This window comes from Spodoptera frugiperda, unplaced genomic scaffold, assembly GCF_023101765.2.
Source record: "Spodoptera frugiperda isolate SF20-4 unplaced genomic scaffold, AGI-APGP_CSIRO_Sfru_2.0 tig00001243_1, whole genome shotgun sequence".
Classification (NCBI taxonomy): Eukaryota; Metazoa; Arthropoda; class Insecta; order Lepidoptera; family Noctuidae; genus Spodoptera; species Spodoptera frugiperda.
In genome coordinates, this window is record NW_026095728.1 from 123,278 (window position 1) to 146,490 (window position 23,213).

At 36.9% G+C, this 23,213-nt stretch overlaps 1 protein-coding gene across 5 annotated transcripts in view; it reads right to left on the reverse strand.

Moving 5' to 3' along the window:
* Positions 1–23,213, reverse strand: part of LOC118266449 (proton-coupled amino acid transporter-like protein CG1139) — a 55,549-nt gene that overhangs the window by 7,191 nt on the left and 25,145 nt on the right. For 3 of the 5 annotated variants that reach the window (XM_035579919.2, XM_035579934.2, XM_050707666.1), the window contains exon 2: positions 18,148–18,228. In XM_035579919.2, coding sequence (XP_035435812.1) covers positions 18,148–18,224 — 77 coding nt within the window. In that variant the 5' untranslated portion in view covers positions 18,225–18,228. Of the gene's footprint in view, positions 1–18,147; positions 18,229–21,097; positions 21,201–23,213 lie in introns of those variants that run through there. The other 2 variants (XM_050707668.1, XM_035579926.2) reach the window with 2 other exon arrangements.

The window sequence follows — 23,213 nt, forward strand, 5'->3', positions numbered from 1 at the left end:
TCTAGTTTGAAGCGCACGTAATTAGTTTCGGTGTCAGATGCAGTGACGTCTCCTCCATCCGGCCCGTGTATAACACGTCCGGTCGGCGTACGATATTAAATAAACGAAGGAAATCATTTCCAGGCCAGGTTAGGGTCGGCCGTCGACCCAGATCAAACAAAAGCTGTGAAACTGAAATGCCAATCGTGTGAAATTTTCACTTAGCACCAGATGATCGGTTTCACAGATATCATTGCATACTTAAACATAGACATACTGTTCAAAACACCATTATCAGTACATAGTACCTATTTAATCAAGTACATATATAAAAGTTACGTATTTACTACAAACTAGTTAGACCAATCAACTTCGTACCGCCTAGAACATTCTTTTTCTCCCCTTTTAAACCTTCCCTGGACTTCCACAAATAATTCAATTCAAGGCTTAAATTTGTCAAATCTGTCCAACATTTCTGGAGTTTTAGCGAGACTATCGAACAGCAACGAATTTTTATATACAGAGAATATTATATGCATATTAATACCTAATAGAAGACTGAAACAATGCGACATTAATTACAAGGTTGTTAGCTCTGCCCGGTGACAGACAGACAAACGGTAGACCATCAATTTATTATACTGTAAGTCTGAAAGACGACAATAATTACCATCTAGGTTTATTATATCATAATATACCCGTAAAGACTAACGTAATATGAAGTCACGTATATTAATTTAGTCGCTTTCTTACATCCAAGTACAGTACCCTTAGTACGAGTATGCTTTACGTTAAACGAAACGAGATCGCATTCGGTGCTCTGATTGGCTGACGTGAATGAATCAACCAATCAGAGAGCCGAACGCAGACCTAAATAAAACCTCGGACCTTTAACTAAGTCGATCACGATATATCTTGTGTTTCCTTTTTCTATTTCTATCTCACTCTATAATAGTTCAAACTCATATTGCGAAATAATTAATGAATAAAGACTCATCAACTTGCAATTCGAACCCAAAACCTTTTGGACTGCAGTCATTACATTTGCGACCACTCGGCATATGAACCCTTGGCTTGAGCCATTCAATTGAAGGCGTAACGAGAGGCAAATAGAGGCATAATCATATAACAAGCACACTTCACAAGTCGTTAGTACATAAGTGTGGATAAATAGGTCCAAATGATGAGTGAGGTGCATGGAAGTAATGGCTGCACATTATGCGCACAATACCTGACGTATCCTGGAATGTGATACAATAGCCGTTAACGTAATTACCTAGATCATGGCTGATTAGAAGGGAGGTCAGGACATCCGCTCGCAATTTATTAATGCAACTTGAGCAAATAATAAAAGAAGTACACTGTAATCACGGAGCGACCACGTATACCTATATATACTTATATATGTACCTGCCTACATACTATCTGCTGTTCATTTGTACCTAACCATGGCGATGTAATTTACAAGATTACAAAGGATATTCTATGTAGGTAAACTACTCTTAACGAACGAACGAACATACATATTTTTTTGTGGGTGGAATATCATCTAGTGTGTTCTCCGGCTTAGGATGAGGCGAGATGAAGTGTCAGACTCTGACTGACTAAAAACCACTCCGTTACTACTCCTGCTCTTCAAACCGGAGCCCCGGCAAACCCGTAGTTTCGGATAATTATGCTTATGTAGTTGGATGCGTGAATGTGATGAAAGTCAAAAAAGTAGGGACCTCACTAGTGACTGTCTACTCTAATGTATACATAACAGGACACATCTCTATATTTCTTACGACCGTACGTTTTAAAACTTAAATAGTTATAAACACATTTGATTAACAGGTAACACTTTACGAGAATCAAATGTGAATGGTTAATATAAATAATTATAATTTAATTATGTAATCCCATAAAGATTGTAGTATATATTATTATCTAGTGTCCATATGTAGCACCTCTAGAGCGCCGTTGAGAATTAAGAGAGGTGACATACTCAAAGAGGATCTTGGGCAAGTTTAGGTAAAATACTGTTTGGCAAGACCTACGTAGGATTCAATAAAATTACGACACTTCATACCAAAGGACACACCTTGCATCGCTGTGCCTTCGGAGTACCTAAGGAAACTCTATCATATGTCTACATGTGTGTATGGTAAAATGTAAGTAAGTATATCTACCGGTATTCTATGTTTCGGAGTTTGGGACAAGTTCCACATCCAAGTTACTATACCTACAGTTTGGCTAAAATAAAACCCAAGGTTGTATAGCAAGACAAGAATAGCATTCAGTTAATTTTCTTTATATTACGAAACCCGGCGAACTCCGTCTCGCCATGAATGATTTTCCCCGTTTTCCTGCTTTTCTCTTGAAATTTTCCTAAATCTACTTCGAAGACCGAGACCTTTCCAATGAATCCAAAACCGTGGAAATCGGTTTGTACAGGAATGTCGCTATAGCTCCAGAACGTACAAACCGATGTCTTGAACTAACCTAGATGACTTATTTTTATATTATAGACTAGCTTCTGCCAGCGACTCCGTCCGCGCGGATTTCGGTCTTCGCGTGGATGATTTATTTCTCCATTTTGAGTAACTCTGACAATGACCTCTTATAAATATCTATTGGACCAAATACGGCTAGGCCCATAATAATTACGGAGATCTCTCTATTGAGCTACTGCTGTTGAGCCCGCGTTCTATAGTATAAACCTGAAAAATGAAGATTTTTTTCTCCGTATTTTTCAGTATTTGGGTTTGTTATGGATCCAGTAACACCCCCTGCTATTTATTCTTTCAATATTTTCAATGTACAGAATTGACCCTTCTACAGATTTATTATAATATGAATGAATGAATGAATGAGAGTGTTATAAACGTTAGAGTAGACAAATATAATCAGAAAGCTCAGAACTGCTAAGCTATCGGGAGTTATACGTGTTATTGTGAGTCAACCATAAAAGATAGACATTTGCTGTCGTGGAATATTTTTTAAACAATTTTAAGGAGAATATTTCCGTCATACATGATTTCTGTGTAGCTTAAAAAATGGAGTAAGTCCTCCTGTTTTTCCAACATTTCCCTTCACTGCTCTGCTCCTATTGATCGTAGCGTGATGAAAAGTATACTATAACCTGCCCAGGAGTATGAAGAACAATTGTATCAAGTTTGGTTGAAATCTGTCGAGTGGTTTTTATTTCTATAAAGAACATACAGACAGACAGACAGACAGACAGACAGAGAGACAGACAGACAGACAGACAGACAAAAAATTTTCCGATTGCATTTTTGGCGTCAGTATCGATCACTAATCACCCGCTGATAGTTATTTTGGAAATATATTTCATGTACAGAATTGACCTCTCTACAGATTTATTATAAGTATAGATAGATTTAACAATTATTGTCAATGAAACATGCCATTCAGCCCAAAAACAAGTCGCAGGCACCGCCTATGATTATAATAAATAATAATTATGTAATAACACTCTCGCAAGTACTTATTTACTTGATATTCGTATTATATACTACTTATATATGTATGAAAATACTTATTATATATATGTCGCCATTCTAAAAGATTAATTAATCACAATTCGCTTCGCAACCACGCTTGGCAATAGGACAACAATCGCATTGCAAATTACACACTAAATCAAATTAACTTACTATTATTACATATTTACTTAGTACATGCCTTACAGAGAAAAACTAATTACACTTCCATTTTGCTTGCTAATATATATGTAATTATACAGTCGCATAATAACGCTAAAAGCTTGTTTTTGAGACCACTTAGTATTGTCTATAAAAATAATCACTAAGCTCTATTCACATCGGAAAACGTACATAATGAAAATAACCATTATACAACACAATTGTATTTTGTGACATATTGTTTTATACATACCATAAAATACGTAAACTTACCCTTGAACTGTTATCTAAATATCTAAAGAAGTTATTTATCTTAAAAGGATTATTTTATATTTTTTTAAAAGTGTAATTGTCTGACACATTAAAATGACTACAAACACTTCTATTATAGACACACCAAATGAAAGGACAATGAACCTCAATCTGATTAAACAAACAATAAAACAACAAAACATTAAAGAATACGTTTATTAATTAAAAAATCTTAACATAAGGTATATTTACAAACTTAATAATAATACTACATAGTTTTATAAATAGCTAACAATACTGTCCACTTAGTTTATAAACGGGTTGTCCCGTGGGTAGCCTAGGTGAGGACACAGATGGATATCGAACTTAGAAGTAATTGCTACCATTTGTTGTGTGGAATAGTCGTGTAAAGGGGTTGTAATGTAGTAACAAAGTTATAAAAGTCTGTATGTATGTATATTGTAACAGTATATATTATATGTAGGTATGTAAGTTGTATTAGTCTGATGTCTCAGACTATATCAATGGTATACGTAAATAACATAGCTTTTTCTACCTAAAAAGTGAAGTCAAAATCTGTGGACAGCCAAGTAATAGATGAGTAGGTTACTTGTAATTTGTAACAATTATTTTTTGCCTTTAGAGAGCATCAGAGCAGAGTATTGGGCATTTAAAGCTTTGTGCTAGTTGTTACACAAATTCATTTATGACGATTCTAAGTTTATAGATTCTTATTACTTTGATGCATTTGTACACAACTGATGGCAAGACATAACTGGTCAATATAAATCTTTTAACATCTTTTTAAGATATGATCTATAAATTTTGTTTTAAAAAAAAAATGTAATTGCTAAATTAGAAAAGTAAACTTGCAAAGCTTATCGTCTTTACATTTTTTGGCCCTTCTCTCTTACTAGATATTTTGTGAGATTATTTTACGTGTGACTTCGTTAAGTTTCGTCAATTTGCAAAAATGTAGGCGTAAAACAATATAATTTACGAAAATTTAACAATTATTTGTGAATGACAGAATGCTTTCAGAATTAGCAATAACAAAATTATAGGCACACCCAACCCGCATCGAGCAACAGTGACGCTCAAACCTTCTCCATGTGAGAAGAGGCATTTGGTCAGCAGTGGCCACTTATAGGCTGTTAATGTGCAGACACACCCCATGGCATTGGATTCTTAATAAAATGATGAAATGAGGTGGTTATTCACATTATACATGTTCAATTCTGCCTCCCTACGAAGATCAAAAGGTGTAATGTTACGTTATATTACCAATTAGGTAATATTTAATACAATTCCTACTCCAAACATTTCGCTGTCACAATTTATTTATAACTCGTGTTCGTGTTGTCTTGCAAAATGTTAATATCATTGGGCAATCCGTGATAAGATCGATTTCGGAAATATTGTTCGCAAAACAATTTTGAAATCTGTGTCTAAGAATTTATTTTTAGCCTGTACTTCTCCGACCCGGAGCTGCGGACTGCCTAACGGGTTATCGGGGCTCCGGCTCGAAAAGCAGGAGTAGGAACGGGGTGGTTTTTAGTCAGTAAGAGTCTTGAGCGAGGCGAGGGAGTGTCATCCTTCTCGCTTCGCTCAAGGCGGGTAAAGGCATTGGATGATTTTCCCTCTTCAAAAAAGCCTTTAGTTTTATGGCTAGAGATAGATAGAGGCGCCTCTAATTAAATGAAGGAATTATATAACTAGGTTTTTTACATGTGCTATGAAGCAGGGCGATTTAATTGCCTCGTATATATACAAGGCGTATTTAAAGTTTCTACAATCAAACGTATTCGTTCATAGAAACACACAGCGTATGCGGCAAATTACGGTGTTCCTAGGAATCCTAGGTTGTTATTATAAACATATTAATATATCATTGCTAATATATTTAATAATGCATGTCAATAAACAATTTAAATAATTGCGCCTTTACGTCACGTTTACCTACAAATTCAATGGAAAGATGTCTTCTTTTGTTTTTTTTTATTTATTTATAGTTATTATTTTGTTTATCATATCGCTCGCAACACATATGACAATAGTATGGCATTGTTTTGGTGAGCGTGGGCTGCGACCTTGTCCCACTAAGGTAGCTTGTGTCACAGGCCTTAAGATTTTGGAAATAATACCCCATTACGATCATGGATGTTGCGACAAGTTGTAACTTCAAACAAATTATTATTATAGTGAAACTTAACGATTATAATAGTAAAAGTCAGACTGCCGTACTCAGAGACATTTAACGATTACTTAAACTACTCCTTAGTAACGATTTTGTTCCGAAAACAATTGCTAAGGAGTGGGTTAAGTAACCATTAAATGACTCTGAGTGCGGCGGTAAGTAAACAGTTAATGAAAATAAAATACAACCTGTAGATACCCGGGAATCGGGTTGTGGATGATCCATTATCTAAGGTCGTTATTTGATTAGTATCTATGTATGTACATCGAATTTGTACTCGATTTCGTTCGAAAGATAAATAAAATCGATGTGCTTTACTTACGCTAGTTACCGGCACTATTCTTATAGAAAAAACACTCAACAAACAAACAAACACTCGAACACAGAACCACGTTTCATTAATAGTCCTACGCACTTAGAAGTTAGAACAGTCTGTAGATTGGCCTCAGGAGTTGGTTGATCTGCTTCTGCACTTTCCTTGGTCTCGTGATGTAATCAGCGAGTGCTGAGCCAATGCCTGATGCTGCAACCGAGAAGGCATTCTGGAAGGGCCGGTTGTACTGGCCAGGGTACTGGTTGAAGCCGGGTTGGAAACCTTGTTGGTACAACCCTTGGCCTCCGTAGTAACCAGGACCTCCGAAACCAGAGTGACCTCCGTGTCCTCCGTGGCCTCCGTGGCCTCCGTGTCCTCCGTGGCCTCCGTGACCCCCGTGCCCATGCCCCCCGTGTCCGTGTCCATGCACTGGGTATGGCTGCACAGGAGCGTATTGTGGAACGTACGGAGCCACTGGTACTCCACCACATCCAAAGAAGTAGTTCATCACTGGAGCTGACACGTACGTATCGTGAGACCCGAAGGTTTTCCCGAAGCCGTAACCGCACGGTCCTTGCTGGCCATGTTTCTTGCGCTTGCGATGCTTCCTCTCCAAATCCTCACCGTCTATTTCTTCAGGAAGGTCCAGGTCCCTGGTGGCGGCTTCTTCAGCTGTCACCGCGGCGATAGCGCAGTACAGCATTAGGATTATAAGTGTCGCCCTCTACAACACAGACACTTTTATTAGGAACGGTTTTATTAAAACTAAATTGCTAATAAAAAAATAAATGTAACACTTCATCACAAACTACGAAATAAAAAAATTACACTTACCATGTCTGTTGAATTGTTATAGCGTGTGGGAGCCGGCTGGCGGGGCTCGTGGTCTGCTAACAACTGACTCGGGCTCCGAACTCCGACCAAATTGGGGGAATCCGATGTTGAAAGTGAAAGTATGTTACCGATCCGTGGGTAACAATAATGATATCGCAACGATGACGAATAAGTATAGCCATTTGGTTGAGCGGTTTGTGCAACACCCTGCCGCGGCGCCCCGGGTTCGATCTCGTGTAGGTACAGCCGGTGCGATTGCTACATGACCGGGCATTGCAACTGTACGGCATTAGAGCCGGCAGCCGGCAGCCGGCCCTGCCCCTGCGCATTGGAAGTTGCTACACAGCACCAATATTGTTGGATACGTAATATATAGCCTTTACTTGTGCTACTAACAGTCAAGATTTAATTATAAGATTTATTAAAATTAATTATACCGCCGATAGCGATCCTTGCATGGAAAAACTTATAAGAACAAATCCTATGACTTCTCGATCGACATAAAGACAGATATATCACTGTCAATTTACAGGTGGCATGGGTATTAATAGGCTTTTAAGAATTTAGGTACATGTACTGCGGTTTGATTTTTACCTGTGACCTAATTACAGTAGCTACGATACAATACTACGCAACGCATCCCCAGAAGAGGTAGGCGGAGGTGCACATTACAGCACGTAATGCCGCTATTCAATTTACACCCACTTTTCAGCATTTGTGTTTTTAGTCCCATGTAATAGGGGATGACCCAATTGGCATATACTGGGCATAATTTCAGACTCCGTGCTACTACTGAGAAATTTTCGAAATCAAAAAAAGCTTAGTAATACTTTGCCCAACCCGGGAATCGAACCTTTGTCCGGCAGTTGCAACTTGCGACCACTCGGCCAACGAGGCAGTCAACGACACAGTAATAGTCATCAAAATGAATGATCTAATCATTCTAATCGAATAGTTTTCGCAACGCGATACCGGAGCTGGGTGCAACAAAACTTACATAAACTTAACCTAACCTTGGATAACTCATTACAAATCAACGTCGTATCTTTGCTGATTTTAGCGTCTTGCAATATTTTGGAAAACCCCTTGTTTCGTCAATATATTATATTATTATACTATGTTTCGTCAGTGCAGCACGTGCTCACAGCTCGTAGAAACTTTGCGACCTTGAGCCGAGCATGCCATAGGTATGTTACACACTGCTTGCGATACTCTGAGTATTTATTTTTCACAAATATATTATTGAAGCTAGGTTAAAGGTAATAATGATAAAGAAGTATAAACAACAATCATCAACATCATCGATACGTTTTCATTCATATGATACAGTAAAAGCTCTTTATTCGCGGGGTATGCGTTCCGTAAATATACCGCGAATACAGAAACCGTGAATATGGAATGGCAATTTGTATGGGGTTATAGGGGATACGTTCCTAGATAACGAAATCAAGAAGCAAATTGTAGATAAAAAAATATTTAATTGAACTTTCTGATCATACAGATTGATGAATTACATAATATTGTCATCAGGTTTAGGTGACACTAGGTTTAGGCAGAAGTTACAATCTAGACGTAGTTGTAATGAGGCTATTTTATTTTTTTATCCTTCTACTGACGCGTTCACAAAGGATAGCGAATGTATTTTTTTTAGGTACATGCACGCACCGATATTTCGATTCGATCCGCGAATAAAGAAATCTTGACCGCGAATATAGGAATTGGGTCGCATTTTTTCAATCCGCGAATAGTGAAAACGCGAATGAAGGAAGCGCGAATAAGGAGCTTCTACTGTACTAGCAAACCCGGCGAACTGCGCTTCTCTCCACCAATGATTTTCCCTGATTTCCTGCCTTTATTTTAATTTTTCTGAGCTTTTCTTTGCTATAAACCTCACGGAGCCCGAGAAATTTCCAACGAATGCAAAACCGTGAAAATGTTCGTGCATTCTGGAGTTATTTATTTATTTATATTTTTATTATTTATTTATTAAGTTACATACCCGACTTATTTTTATATTATATATTATTTGACACCTTTAGCAACCACAATTAGTAAAATTTAGACAGAATAGACACTAGACACACTTAGAAAATCCCAATTTTCTAATCAGTCGTAGTGTCTAAATACAGTACTATGTGTACTGTTGTTGGCCTATTGTCAAGATAGGCTCAATATCATCCGGAGCTGCGGACTACCTAGCGGGTTTACCGGGGATCCGGCTCGAAAAGCAGGAGAAGGAACGGGGTGATTTTTAGTAGGCGGGAGAAGACATTAGAAGATTTTTCCCGCTCAATAAAAAGGCTCAATATCATCATGTACTGTTAAGAGTAATTAGGTACATATAAATGAAAACCCCTCCGACCGTGAAATCACAATTTAGAAAACACGCCTATTTATTGCACACCATGTAACACCCACTTTTCGCATTCTGTGTTATACGAGTATAATTCACATGGATCAAATATAATTATCTTGTTATAGCATTAATAGCTATCATCATTTTGTGTGCACAGTGACTGCCTAGCTCATCTCATAGCCATTGTCGCATTCACTGCAATTACCATCATCACAACGACCTAAGTACCGTGAGAATAATGTACAACGAGTGTTTGTATGTTAAATTAATCATTATAATAGTAATTAGTTAAATCTTTTGCCAATGACTTCTCCCGCCCTGGCCGAGGCAAGAGGGAGTGTCAGACTCTTACTGACTAAAAACCACCCTGTTCCTACTCCTGCTTGTCGAGCCGAAGCCCTGTTTAACCCGCTGAGTAGTCCGCAGCTCCGATAAAGCTGTACTGTACCTAATAAGAATAACACGCGGTACACGGCACACATTTTTCCGTAAAATTAAACTGCATCGGGCATACTGGCATAGTATTATTGGGCTTTTATAGTCCAGTCAATTTAGGAATTCACCTCGGAATTCGAGATACCCAGCTGTAATTTTGTATATACTTGTATATTGACCCCCTAAAACTTGTCTCAAAACCTACATATGGTAGGGTGAAGTAACCCTTAAAATTCAGGGTCAAAAGGCCCAAAAATCGATTTTTTGCGGTTTTTTCGAAATATCTCATTTCCTATGGGTTTTTGGTAATTGTATTCAATAGCAATATTGTAGCATACAAAATTCTCTACAACTTTTGTCTAAACTTTTTTTTATACGGTGAACCGTTTTCGAGATAGAGGGCGGAGAGCGCGCGGTCACTGCATCTCTTCAAAAAAATTTTTTTCGTCTAACCTATCCGTGATGGTTGTGTATGGATAGGACATAAAAAAATACGTCATGGTTCCTAAAACCATTTTTCGTCAAAATCAATCGTTTGAAAGATAGACGCTTCCAAAGTGGAAAAATGAGGTCTATCGAATGTGTCCTGCCCCCTAACTTTTAAAATAAGTTAGTAAGAAAACTAAAAAAATATATGCTGTAGATTTTAATGAAAACTTTCAACGAAAATTGGTTTGAACGAGATATCATAATTAGTTTTTAAGAATAAGATACATTTTTAATAAAAACACACTTAATTTTCCACTTTCTCAATTCTTTTAATCAATTCTTAAAAACTAATTATGATATCTCGTTCAAATCAATTTTCATTGAAAGTTTCCATTAAAATCTACAGCATATATTTTTTTTAGTTTTCTTACTCACTTATTTTAAATGTTAGAGGGCAGGACACATTCTATAGACCTCATTTTTCCACTTTGGAAGCGTCTATCTTTCAAACGATTGATTTTGACGAAATATGGTTTTAGGAACCATGACGTATTTTTTAATGTCCTATCCATAGACAACCATCACGGATAGGTTAGACGAAAAAAAAATTTTTTGAAGAGATGCAGTGACCGCGCGCTCTCCGCCCTCTATCTCGAAAACAGTTCACCGTATAAAAAAAAGTTTATACAAAAGTTGTAGAGAATTTTGTATGCTACAATATTGCTATTGAATACAATTACCAAAAACCCATAGGAAATGAGATATTTCGAAAAAACCACAAAAAAACGATTTTTGGGCCCTTTGACCCTGAATTTTAAGGGTTGCTTACACCCTACCATATGTAGGTTTTGAGACAAGTTTTAGGGGGTCAATATACAAGTATATACAAAATTACAGCTGGGTATCTCGCATTCCGAGATTCTTACCTAATTTAACCTTATTTGACTGGACTATTTAATACAATTTCTCAGTAGTAGCAAAGAGTTTGAAATTGTGTCCAGTAATGGCAATAGGCTCACACCCTATTATATGGGACTAATAACACTAATGGTGAAAATTGGTGTGCAGTGACATTACGCGCCGTGATGTGCACTGCTGCCTACCGCTTCGGGGATAAAAGGCGTGACGATATTAATCTTAATAATAATATCATTTCAAAACACTAAAACCTCCACAGAGTTCGAGAACTCTAGGAATATTTAAGAACTTGTTGTTTATAGACATTGTGGTTAGGAAGTAATTAAGTGGAGATTAATGAACGAACTTAATTACAGAATATTACCAGCCCATTAGTCTAGTTAGATATTTTGTGTTTATTTACCCAATAGTCTTGCTAAACACGATTATATAATATTTGGTACTTGCTATGTTTTTACCTAAATCACATCAACAACAGCTTGTAAATGGCCACTGCTGACCAAAGGCACACAAAGTGAAGGTTTGAGCATTAATTAACCATGCCTGCTCAATCCAGGTTGGCGATTTCAAAGTTATAAAAAAATAACAATTTTAGGCCCAGGTTTCCTCTGAATACTGTTTCTCCGTTTGTCTGTAGTGTCTAAGTATTCTTAGAAAGTACATATAACTCAGAAAAAGTCACATTGGTACTTGCCTTTGGTAGGTTTAAAAACCGCACTCTCATGCAAGAGAAGCGTCCTAGACTTCTGAGCCACGATTTACATAATTAATTTCTATTAAAAGCAAGTAAAGCGCAAGTGCAGATCAACCTAAACCTTTCTGTATTTCTATATTCGATTTTCTATTATTTTAACTAGCAAACCCGACGAACTCCGATTCGTAACCAGACGGTTTTCTGAATTTTCCATACTATAAACCTCACGAAGCCTTTCCAACGAATGCAAAACCGTGGAAATCGGTTCACGCGTTCTAGAGTTATAGCGTCAGGAAGGAAAATCCGACTTATATTTATATAATAGATAAACCTTAATTCCCAAGGCAACGATTCTTCGAAAATACAAAAAGTTAACGCGTCATTATTCTCAACCAAATGTTAACAATTCTGCCGATTAAAACACAAAATTTGGTTTCAATAAATTAAGCCGTGGCACTGCTCTCAACCAATCCAATAAAAATAAGGATGATAACAAGTTACCACGATAGTTAATAACACGGTGGAGTAATATTTTTTGAAGAACCACCCAACTGTACTAATAAGTTACTAGCCTATCAGTTACTAATTGAAGATAGTTAGCTAAGACACTATTGACTTTGGAAAACTAAAAGAAATAAGGAAAAATCTATATATATAAAAATCAATTGCTATTCCTTTGTCTCGCTAAAACTCGAGAACGGCTGGACCGATTTGGCAAATTTTGGTCTTGAATTATTTGTAGAAGTCCAGGGAAGGTTTAAAAGGTGAGAAAATATCAAATAATTAACGGAAACACCCTAAAAACTGCCCTTTCCTTTATCCCATACAAACGTTTTCTAACTAATACGTAGAGTCAATTTGAGCTTTATTGCTATTGGATAAAGTTCATTGTTGGATAAATGCTATTGGATACTAAAAAACAAATGCTATTGAATAAGTGTGCGTTGGAGACTTGGAGCACAGAATCCCTACTAATATTATAAATGCAAAAGTAACTCTGTCTGTCTGTAATTACGCTTTCACGCCTAAACCAGTGAACCGATTTTGATGGAATTTAGTACTGAGATAGAATAGACCTTGATACTTTTTATTGCAAAAAAATAGCGGAGAATGGGTAAAAATAAGGGATAAATGGTAATATGGAAATTCGTCATTTTAAAAGCTGTAACAGTAAAACTTTGTATTTAGATACTTAATGAGGAACGAAAGAACATGGTCTACTTTTTATTGTAAAAAATAGGGGAGAGTGGGTAAAAATAGGGGATGGATGGTCATATGGAAATTCGTCATTTTTAAAGCTGTAACAGTGAAATTTTGTGTTTAGACACTTAATGAGGAGCGAAAGAACATAGACTACTTTTTAATAAAAAGGGTAGAAGGCGTAGTATGTTTGATAGAGGAGATTAATGTTTGCTTGAAAATTCGTCATTTTCGTTAATACGTTGCCTGTGGCTTCACTCGCGTTCGATTCTTATTTAAATACACATATACTTATTTAAATCGCCAATATCCCTACTACCATACTAATGTTATGAATGCGAAAGTAATCCTGTTTGTGTTGAGGTTACGCTTGCACGAATGTTTTTTTTTTTTTGGAATATAACAACGAAACAATGTATTTTTTTATTGATAGGCAATATATAGGAAATTAAAGGATAATAATATAGATAACCTTGGCTACTTTTCATCATGATTATAAAATGATGAATCGGCGGTCGTGATTTCTTTGGAATACATATCTTTAAAAATGCTAACAGTAACATATTTTCAAGTACCTAATTCACATTTTAGATGACATACGGCAGCAATTTGACCACTAACACCACTACGCAGACGAAGTCGCGGGCAAAAGCTAGATTCAATAAATTTTCATTTGTACATGTCAAATATTTGTTGTTTCTAAATTCAAATTCTGTAAATAATGATTGACATTTATGCATAAACGATGAAAAGGGTGAATAAACAATTGTCTGTATTTTTTTTAATCTATTGAAAATGTTGAATAGTGCATTAAGCATTAATAGAAATTCCTCAAATATTAATTATGCGTGCGTTCAGAAATAATGACAAATTATCAACAGTTACGCGTGTGTTCAGAAATTTATTTTGTGTAAATTAAAGTTTCTATTCACGTTTTCGAACAAACGATGCTCTTTCAATGTAGTCTATTGGTGTGAATGACATTGACATTCGTATAGCGCGTTTTTTAAAATATGCAAAATTAAATGTATATTTTTCAATATTTCTGAGAGATTATCTTAATATTTCTTCGAGTTTTAAAGACTAAGAAGATTTTTATTTGCTAATAAGTGTTTGTTAATCAAGGTAAGTTCACATCTTTATTATTGATTTTTAGTAACTTTTGGTGACTACACAATACTACAATTTGGTATACACGGTTATGCAGAAAATGTATGAGAGCTTTTTATTTTCAGTTGGAATTTCGTTTTTAACAATGCTACCAACCAGACGTACAAGCTTAGGCTGCAGAACTCGAATTACAGCAAGTCAAAGAAATATAAGAGCAAATCAAACTGATGAGCAACGCGAAGCGCGAAATGAACTTGAACTGAATCGATATCAAGATAGAAATGTTGTGTTTAATCCCCACAAAGCTGCATTCAGTTATAATGTGGCAATTGATTACAGTTCAGAGCAAATTGTTGCTATTGAACTAATGAACATTGTGTGTCCATTGGGATTGAAATTCAAAAATGAAGCCTCTGGATTGTGTTGCGCCAGCGGCCAAGTCAAATTGACGCCATTGGTACCGCCACCAGAGCCACTACATTCATTGGTTCATTTTTTGACTCATATCCAGCAGTACAATAATTGCTTTCAAATGACATCATTTGGGGCAACAAAAGTTATACGAGACAATTTTTTGCCTACTTTTAGCAAGTAAGTATAATGGCAAACGTTTTTTTTTAGTTTTAAAACCAGCTGGTGCAAAATATGTCGAGTCAGTGATGTGTTTATTTTGTAAACAATAAATCAAATACATAATAATAGTCTATAATCCGAAGACTTAATCAGCAACATTTATAACATGTTGTATTTTATAGTGGCATGAGCAAGATGTTCTTGGTAAAGCCTACTACCTAAAGCTGCCGTGGAAGGCTGTTTAATGTCGAGGTTAAAAGTAGTTTTAATTTGAAATGATGTAAAGTATTGTGGCAGTATTTTGCGAGCCACATGGTGGTACAATTTGCTATACAATTGCCTGTATACATATTTATATTCTTGCAGATTCAGGGATTCAAATATATCATCAAACAGGTTCCTTATTGCCAGTGCCTGTTGAAGACTATACATTTTTGCAAATATATTTTATGGACAATTCAGCAAAAAAAGTCGATCAGCGTTGCGCACACAACAACTCAGTAAAGAGATCCATTGTGATGAACAACTTCAAACATTTTTCCTTTAACACAATGAATTAGTTGCATTAGACCGATGCATTAGACATTCACAAATGCATTAGACCGCATGCCATCAGATAATCATCAAAGCCGATAAGGCGCCTGCAGGACAGTGAAATGATTGAATCCTATGAAATAAACACTATTATGAAAATATATTTTGTTTTTTTTTTAATTAGTAGAGTCCTTTTCAGGTAAGTATAGTGAGATCAGGAAATTATGGATTCATTTTTATATGGAGGATATTTATAGATTCCAATTCAAATTGAATAGGGACTCATACATAACTCAGCTATACAAAATAAAGTAGAGCATCATTGCTACGCGAAAGCGGTACGAAGTTCGCTGGGTCAGCTAGTTTATCAATAAAATACAAGAGAATACCATTTATCGAAACTCCTAAGGAAACGGGAAAATCTTAAAGTGTTAATAACGTAAGGTAACGTAGGTCAGTTAACCCTATCTACATAATTATATTCTATTAGTTTCTTTCGAAACGTATGAATTCACAGGCGTCGACCAATCCATTCCTAATCGGATGGTAGCATTTATCCACTATCGATCGTGTGAGATAATTATCGATCGACATCGACTAATTCTTTCCACCATCGATACATCGCATCTATCCACTATCGATTGTGTGAGTTAGAAAACTATCGATCGACATCGACTAATCCATTCCACCATCGATAAACCGATGGGTGTGGTAACATCCTTATGCGCTTAAAGTTAATTATTTCAATATATATCGTACCCGGACCTTGTTTGTAGTAATAATTTGAAGGTTATTGCAATGCAAGATGTTGCAAGACGGAAACGGACAGGATCTGAACAGTGTATTGCTAACAATTATACATTTTGTCAATGACCTTAAATGAGGCGAGTCGTAATTTATTATCTTTGAGTCTTATTTTTTCCTTATTTATTTTAATACAAACTCAACTCTTTTACCTAAGTTTCAATCAATAATTTTATGATATTGGAAATCCCAAAATAAATTAGAGTAATAAATAAAAATTATTATGAATATACATACGATACATACACCAAAATATGTTGTTTTTAATTTTTGTCGGTCTATCTGTTTGTTCTGGCTAATCTCTGAAATGACTGGGCCGATTCAGACGGGATTTTTATTGAAGGTAGCTGATGTACTAAGGAGTAATCCACGCGAAGCCGCAGGCAACAGCTAGTATATCATATGCAGTGCCGGCGTAAGGGGGGGCGACATGGGCCGATGGCCCAGGGCGACAAAGTCTGGGAGGCGCCTAAAAAATTAAAAACTACTACTAACACTTGATATTGCTTCCCTCAAGTGGGCGCCACAATATTTTCGCCCGGGGTGTCAGTGGCCCTTACGCCGGCACTGATCATATGTAGTTATTTAAAAAAATCTAAGAAGCAAAATACCATCTCTATTGTTAAAACTATATCGTAGCTAGACATAAATAATTTCGAAAAAGCATTCATTACAAATATTGCTGAGTAAATGTTAGAACGTAAGCTATGCACTAGAGTAACACAAAGTTCATTAACCGCGAATCAATGAAGGTCGAATTCGTACCTGCGACCCTTCTAATCTGGCGACAACGTCATATAGTCTAAGTGTGGCTAGTTCCAAGCAACACCTAAACCTATGTTCTAAATTATTGCATTTACAAATATCATGTTCTTATTTTAGTCCCAATATTACGGGGATTAAAACAATTTACATTAATAATATTTTGTTTACCTCAAAACATAATCAATAACACACTCATCTCAAGGATCTTGATCCTCGTCTTTATTTAAAGACTAAGTAAAAATATGTATAATGTATATAATCTAAAACGCATCCATACACTAACTTATAAAGCATCCCTCTATTCAACATAAGGTCGTCTGCAAAATCTCAGACTAAATTGAATAAACGACTATTTGTATTCTTCTACAATATTTCCAAGTCCTTCAAATAACATCGCATCGTTCCAATTTACTAGTCGAGTGACGTAGTATGCATCAAGATCTCCTATTAAACTGTTAACAGATATATTTAACACGCAATTTTAACACTCCAGCTACATTGTATTGACCTGCCACGGTCAACATCGGAGCCGCGTGGACAACAATGCACTCGTTTATTCAATATAAATAGACAGGGGGCTACTGCAGGCACAATTGTTAGCTGCAACTACCCGACCTTCGCCTCAGTGTGTCAATGATATAATAATCCTTAGCTCCTTCAAACGATGATTTACAGAATTGGATCAAGACCTTGCTTCAACGAGACAGGGCGGTGCGAAGATTGCACGGTTCCCACAGATCCGTTTAAAGATTAAATGCATCAAATGAAAGTGGAAGGTCGTTTAACGTTAGTTAGTATATTAGCAGATAATACACATATACTAGGTTTTGCCGCTAGACCTATTTCTGAACTGTGCTACGTAAATTTTAGGGAACCAAAACTTGTGAATGTAATATTTATATGCAAGTCCTTTAAAAGACGAAATTCTTTTGCAAAACCAGTTTTAGAACCTAAATGAGAAATAACCCGATTCGGTATAAAACTCCAACGAACATTCTCCAGCCCAACTATAAGCTTGACAACGCTCGTTTTAAACAAATATATCTATACAGTGTGGTGTGTGGCCTGCTGGGAGTACAAAGATGATGATACTCGTGGTCTACTTACTTGTCGTCATGATGGTAGGAAACTGCATTGCCACTGATGTGGCTGATGTCAACTTTCTTCGTCTTGTTATTTTCCATTTTCCTGAAACAAGACAAATATCGTTACTAATGTCAGATACTCGTAAAAACTTAAAATTTTATATTAAACCATGTCACGGTTCCGTGTGCGATATTATATTTAAGACCTGAACCCCAGTTTTTTTTTTTTGCGAGTGACTGCCCAATTTGTGGTCGCATCTCAAGTTTGAACCATATGCGTCTTTGACATCAGATTTTTTATTCATTTTATCAAAAATAACCAGTTCCAGAGGCAATGTGATTCAAAAAAAAATTTTTTTTACAACGGGACACACGGCCTGTCAAAATTTTTTTTTTATTATCAGCCATTTTTTTCTGTGTCATTCAAACATTCCAATTTTTTATAAAAAAAAAACAACCGACTTCACTGAAGAAAATCGGTTCTTTCTTTATTCCTTCTTCGCCATTCGACGCTACACTTGGAACGAGTCCATAAAATAACAACTGATAACGGGGGAAATATATTTTAAATAATATATACTTGTATTCTTATTGATTTTCGCATGTCATCACTTTTCGAAAAATAAAATTATAAAGTGCTCACGCTATCTTTAACAAGTCGAGGTCATTGACATCTAAACAGTAAACAACCATTAAATTGGCGTTGCTCACCCTTTTTTGTACAAAAACCTGAACTGCATCATATCGTAAACAAATTTCGAATAAAAATAACTTAGGTAGTCCTATGGAAAAGGTAAAGCGGCTAAGGCGAACAAGTAAAGTGTGAGTCGCGTGCAAACATTCCCATAAAAATAAATTAATTTAATGATTAACAACGACTATTAAAACCTGTAGGTAATTCATATTATGCTAGTTTAGAGACTGGACAAAGCCTAGGTACCTGTCCACTAGGGCTACGTATGTATTTCCTTATTGCGTATTCGCTATTCTGGCAAAATTATTCTCATTACAAAATTAAAATTGATTTTTACGCGACTGAATTTCTGTCCGTTTAGATTTTAAACACCCTTTGAATTAAATTTGATTTGTTTTTAGTGTCTTATTACTTTCTTCATTGAATTGAATTTATTTATAATTATTTTTCTGGCCTACTATCATAAATAGCGTGAGGTGTACGGAATATTATCACTTCCATTCGACTCCTGCGTCAGTCAACATAATAGCACCGACTATCTATAGGTATATAGTAGCAGTAACAGCTGAATAGTTGTCAAGTTCTAACTATATTGATGTTAGTAATTAATACGTTTTATTGATCTGGCTAATTTACATCTCAATTCCGAGTTTACTTGCCAGTCTTGTTTGGCACTAAACTAACACGTGTCCGTAAGTAAATACGTTATTATACCATAATACGAGTACCTTGTAAAGTGCGACTAAAAACTTCTTCTTCAAGTAACTATAGGTATTTTCCTCCTTCGGCTTTTTAGATTATGATTCAATAGGGATGATGACAAGAGCCATCAGACCACCACAGATGGGGTCCAGGTAGGGCCAATGCCTGATCCGGAGTTGCGGACTAGCTAGTGGGTTGAGGAGTAGGAGCAAACACGTCATTTCTACGTATAAAATGTATCTAGAAGTGACGTCACGCAATATTTCAAATCGAAAGTATTTGTTTCCGTAAGAAAATGTATAATATGTGTCTAATATTTTGAAATAATCTACAAGACGGACTTTAAAACAAAAATTAGTCATCTACTGTATTATAGATAACTGAAAACACTTAGTAATACTCCATACTTACTTAATAAAATGCTAAATTAACCCGTAAATAAATATAAATCGCATGTTTTACCGAACGTAATCCGAAGATGTCACGATCTTTTACATTTACAGTATACAATATAGAAATATCTAGAATTTTTCATAGAATTCTCACAATATTTTAGCTGTATATATAAGACATAGATATTTAATTTCTACATGAGTTTTTGCAAAAAGACAGCCGTAGCCATACCTAATATACTACATAATATATTTAAAATACGCACATTGTAAACTGGAGAACCTCTCTTCACAAATATTTACACGGATTAAAAAATAAAAAGATAATGTTTAAAAAGATATTTATATAGAACTCAAAACTAAACCTCCTGTATGTATTACTACCTACAACACATCGTAGAGGCATTTTAAATATGTACCGCCTATTTACTTGGAATTATTTTTTATCTAAATTAGGTAATAAAGGTAAAAGAAGAGCGTTGTTTTTTTGTTGAAAAAGAAAATAATATTATTACATCAGCACTTCACTACATATGTATAAAACAAAGTCGCTTTCTCTGTCCCTATGTCCCTTTGTATGCTTAAATCTTTAAATCTATGCCGTTGCGTATTTTGATCAATCGAAGTCGAAAAATCAACGGATTTTGATGCGGTTCTTATTAATAGATAGAGCGATTCAAGAGGAAGGTTTATATCATATATATCTAATACATACATATCACCATTACACCCATGCGAAGCTGGGGCGGGTCGCTAGTTCCATATAAAAAGGTAACAATTGGGAATCTTTTCAAAATTGAATTCACGATTATTACTTAATCGTTATTAAGTAAAAGTCGTGAATTATTGTCGTACCACATGAAATGTTATTGCATGCTCTATATTGAGCTAATTACCTAAATGATGTTCTATCATTTAAAATTAAAAATAATATTTAAACAATACGGTACGGTACTTGACATACAGTCAAGTAGCATAGTTTTTTTCTTATAAATTAGCTAGCGAAATTCGAAAACTAAGATTATGGGCAAATCAATGAATAATTAAGATTATCTTTGAGTACTTTCAATGTATTCAAAATTCGAAATAGGTATTCAATTTATTTTTGACTGAGGCGACTGCCCAGTTATGCTATAATATTATATCATATTTTCACGTTAAAATTCTAAGTGAATTGTACTCACACACAAACACTTCAAACACACTGTAACACCAACTATTGAATGAAAACTCAAGAACAAGCGTAAGTATGTAGTTCCGATATCTTCATTGACTGATCCATTTATTTGAGCACCTACCTGCCTAAGTAGATACTTATACTGTAGAATTTATCTAAATCATTTGAAATACAACCACTTGACGGGTGATCCATGATAACGCATCAATTCCTTCTACTTTTTATTTCGATAACTAGATCAGTCACAGCGTTATTAGAATAAGAATTGTGTGAGATTTTTTATAGAATTAGCCGGTTAACGAGCTAGCGAACCACCTGATGGTGAGCAATCGCCGCCGCCCGTGGACCCTCGAAACACCAGAGGCATTACAAATACGTTGCCGGCATTTTGGAGGTTAGGAATTTAAGGGTTGTTGGGAATCGCGATTAGGAAGATTGGGTAAGTACCCAAGCTTCCCAATTGCGATTCCCCAATTTGGTTTGGTTATTCGGCCTCCGCGTAACCTTACTGCGTTGTTATAAGTCGGTTATCTGTGAGACCGTGAATTCACTCCGGTCGAGTCGACTCATTCGTGCCAAAGCATGGCTATCCCACACTTGATTTATGACTCAAAATTCTTAAATTAAAACCCAGGGTAGGTATATGTATATATTTGTCACCAATTTACAAACAATCATTAAAAAGGTATAACGTACGTAATCATGTTTCTCAATGCCTATAGATAGAAAGGATAAAGCTATAAACCGAATTGAAGGTTTTACAAAGTTAGGAGTTACAAATGCGGTGCCGGTCATGTTGGTTGGTTTTTTTTTGTTGGTTCTTATTGGTTTGTTGGCGGTGCCGGTTGTCTTTTGGGGATTAATGGGGGTTATAGCTTTCATTATTGTTTTTTTGTTTCACCCTCTCGCGATCCCCGTGACATAGATACTTGTTGAAAGACACTGACTGACTTGAGTGACTCGTTGGAAAACTAACAAACCGTGAAGTATTAATGTATTCACATACTTTGTATACCTCTGTACCTACACCTAGTAGGTAGGCACAAAGGTAGAGTTATTTTTTCTATTTTTAAGGGGGAAAATCATCTGATGACTTCTCCTGCCTTGGGCGAGGCAAGAGGGAGTGTCAGACTCTTACTGACTAAAAACCACCCCGTTCCTACTTCTGCCCTTCGAGCCGAATCCCCGATAAGCCCGTTAGGTAGTCCGCAGCTCCAGAGGTAGAGGTATACTTCTGTATATGTAAGTATTTGTACATATAATAATACATAATAGATAAGTGGCACGGTAACAATGCGTGAATTATGCTCGCACTTCCCAGAATGCCAGCGCCGAATGTTTCTTCCGCAGAGGGCGCTCCACGGTGGACGCCATCATGCGCGTAAGAGACCTCACGACGGGGAATGCAGTGTCCAGGGGTGGGGTCGTCGTGGCGGTGTCTCTGGACATCGCCAACGCTTTCAACTCCCTACCCTGGAGCTGCATACTGGAGGCACTCCGGTATCACCGGGTGCCTACCTATCTCCGTCGTGTTATCGAGGCCTACCTGACGGATAGATTCGTCACGTACCCCGGTCACCAAGGTGAGTGGAACCGGCGAGAGATGTCGCGCGGTGTTCCACAGGGTTCGGTTTTGGGGCCGCTCCTGTGGAACATCGGTTACGACTGGGTGCTGCGCACCGACCTCCCGAACGGCGTCAGCGTAGTCTGTTACGCCGACGACACGCTGGTGCTAGCGCACGGGAGGTCGCACCAGGCGGCGGCCAATTTTATGGCGAGAGCGGTTGCGACGGTCGTTGCAAGGATCCGGCAATTGGGACTCGAGGTGGCGCTCCACAAGTCCGAGGCCATGTGTTTTCATGGCCGCGGGAACGCGCCACCTCTGGGTGGGTCCCAAATAACGGCAGGAGGGGTTACCATCGGTGTCGGGACGACGATGAAGTACCTAGGACTCGTCCTCGACAGCCGATGGAACTTCGTGGAGCACTTCCGACGTTTGGCTCCTAAGTTGGAACGGACGGGGGCTGCGCTTAAGCGGCTCCTGCCCAACCTCGGGGGGCCAAATGCCTCCTGCCGGAGGTTGTACGCGGGGATCGTGCGGTCCATGGCCCTCTACGGCGCCC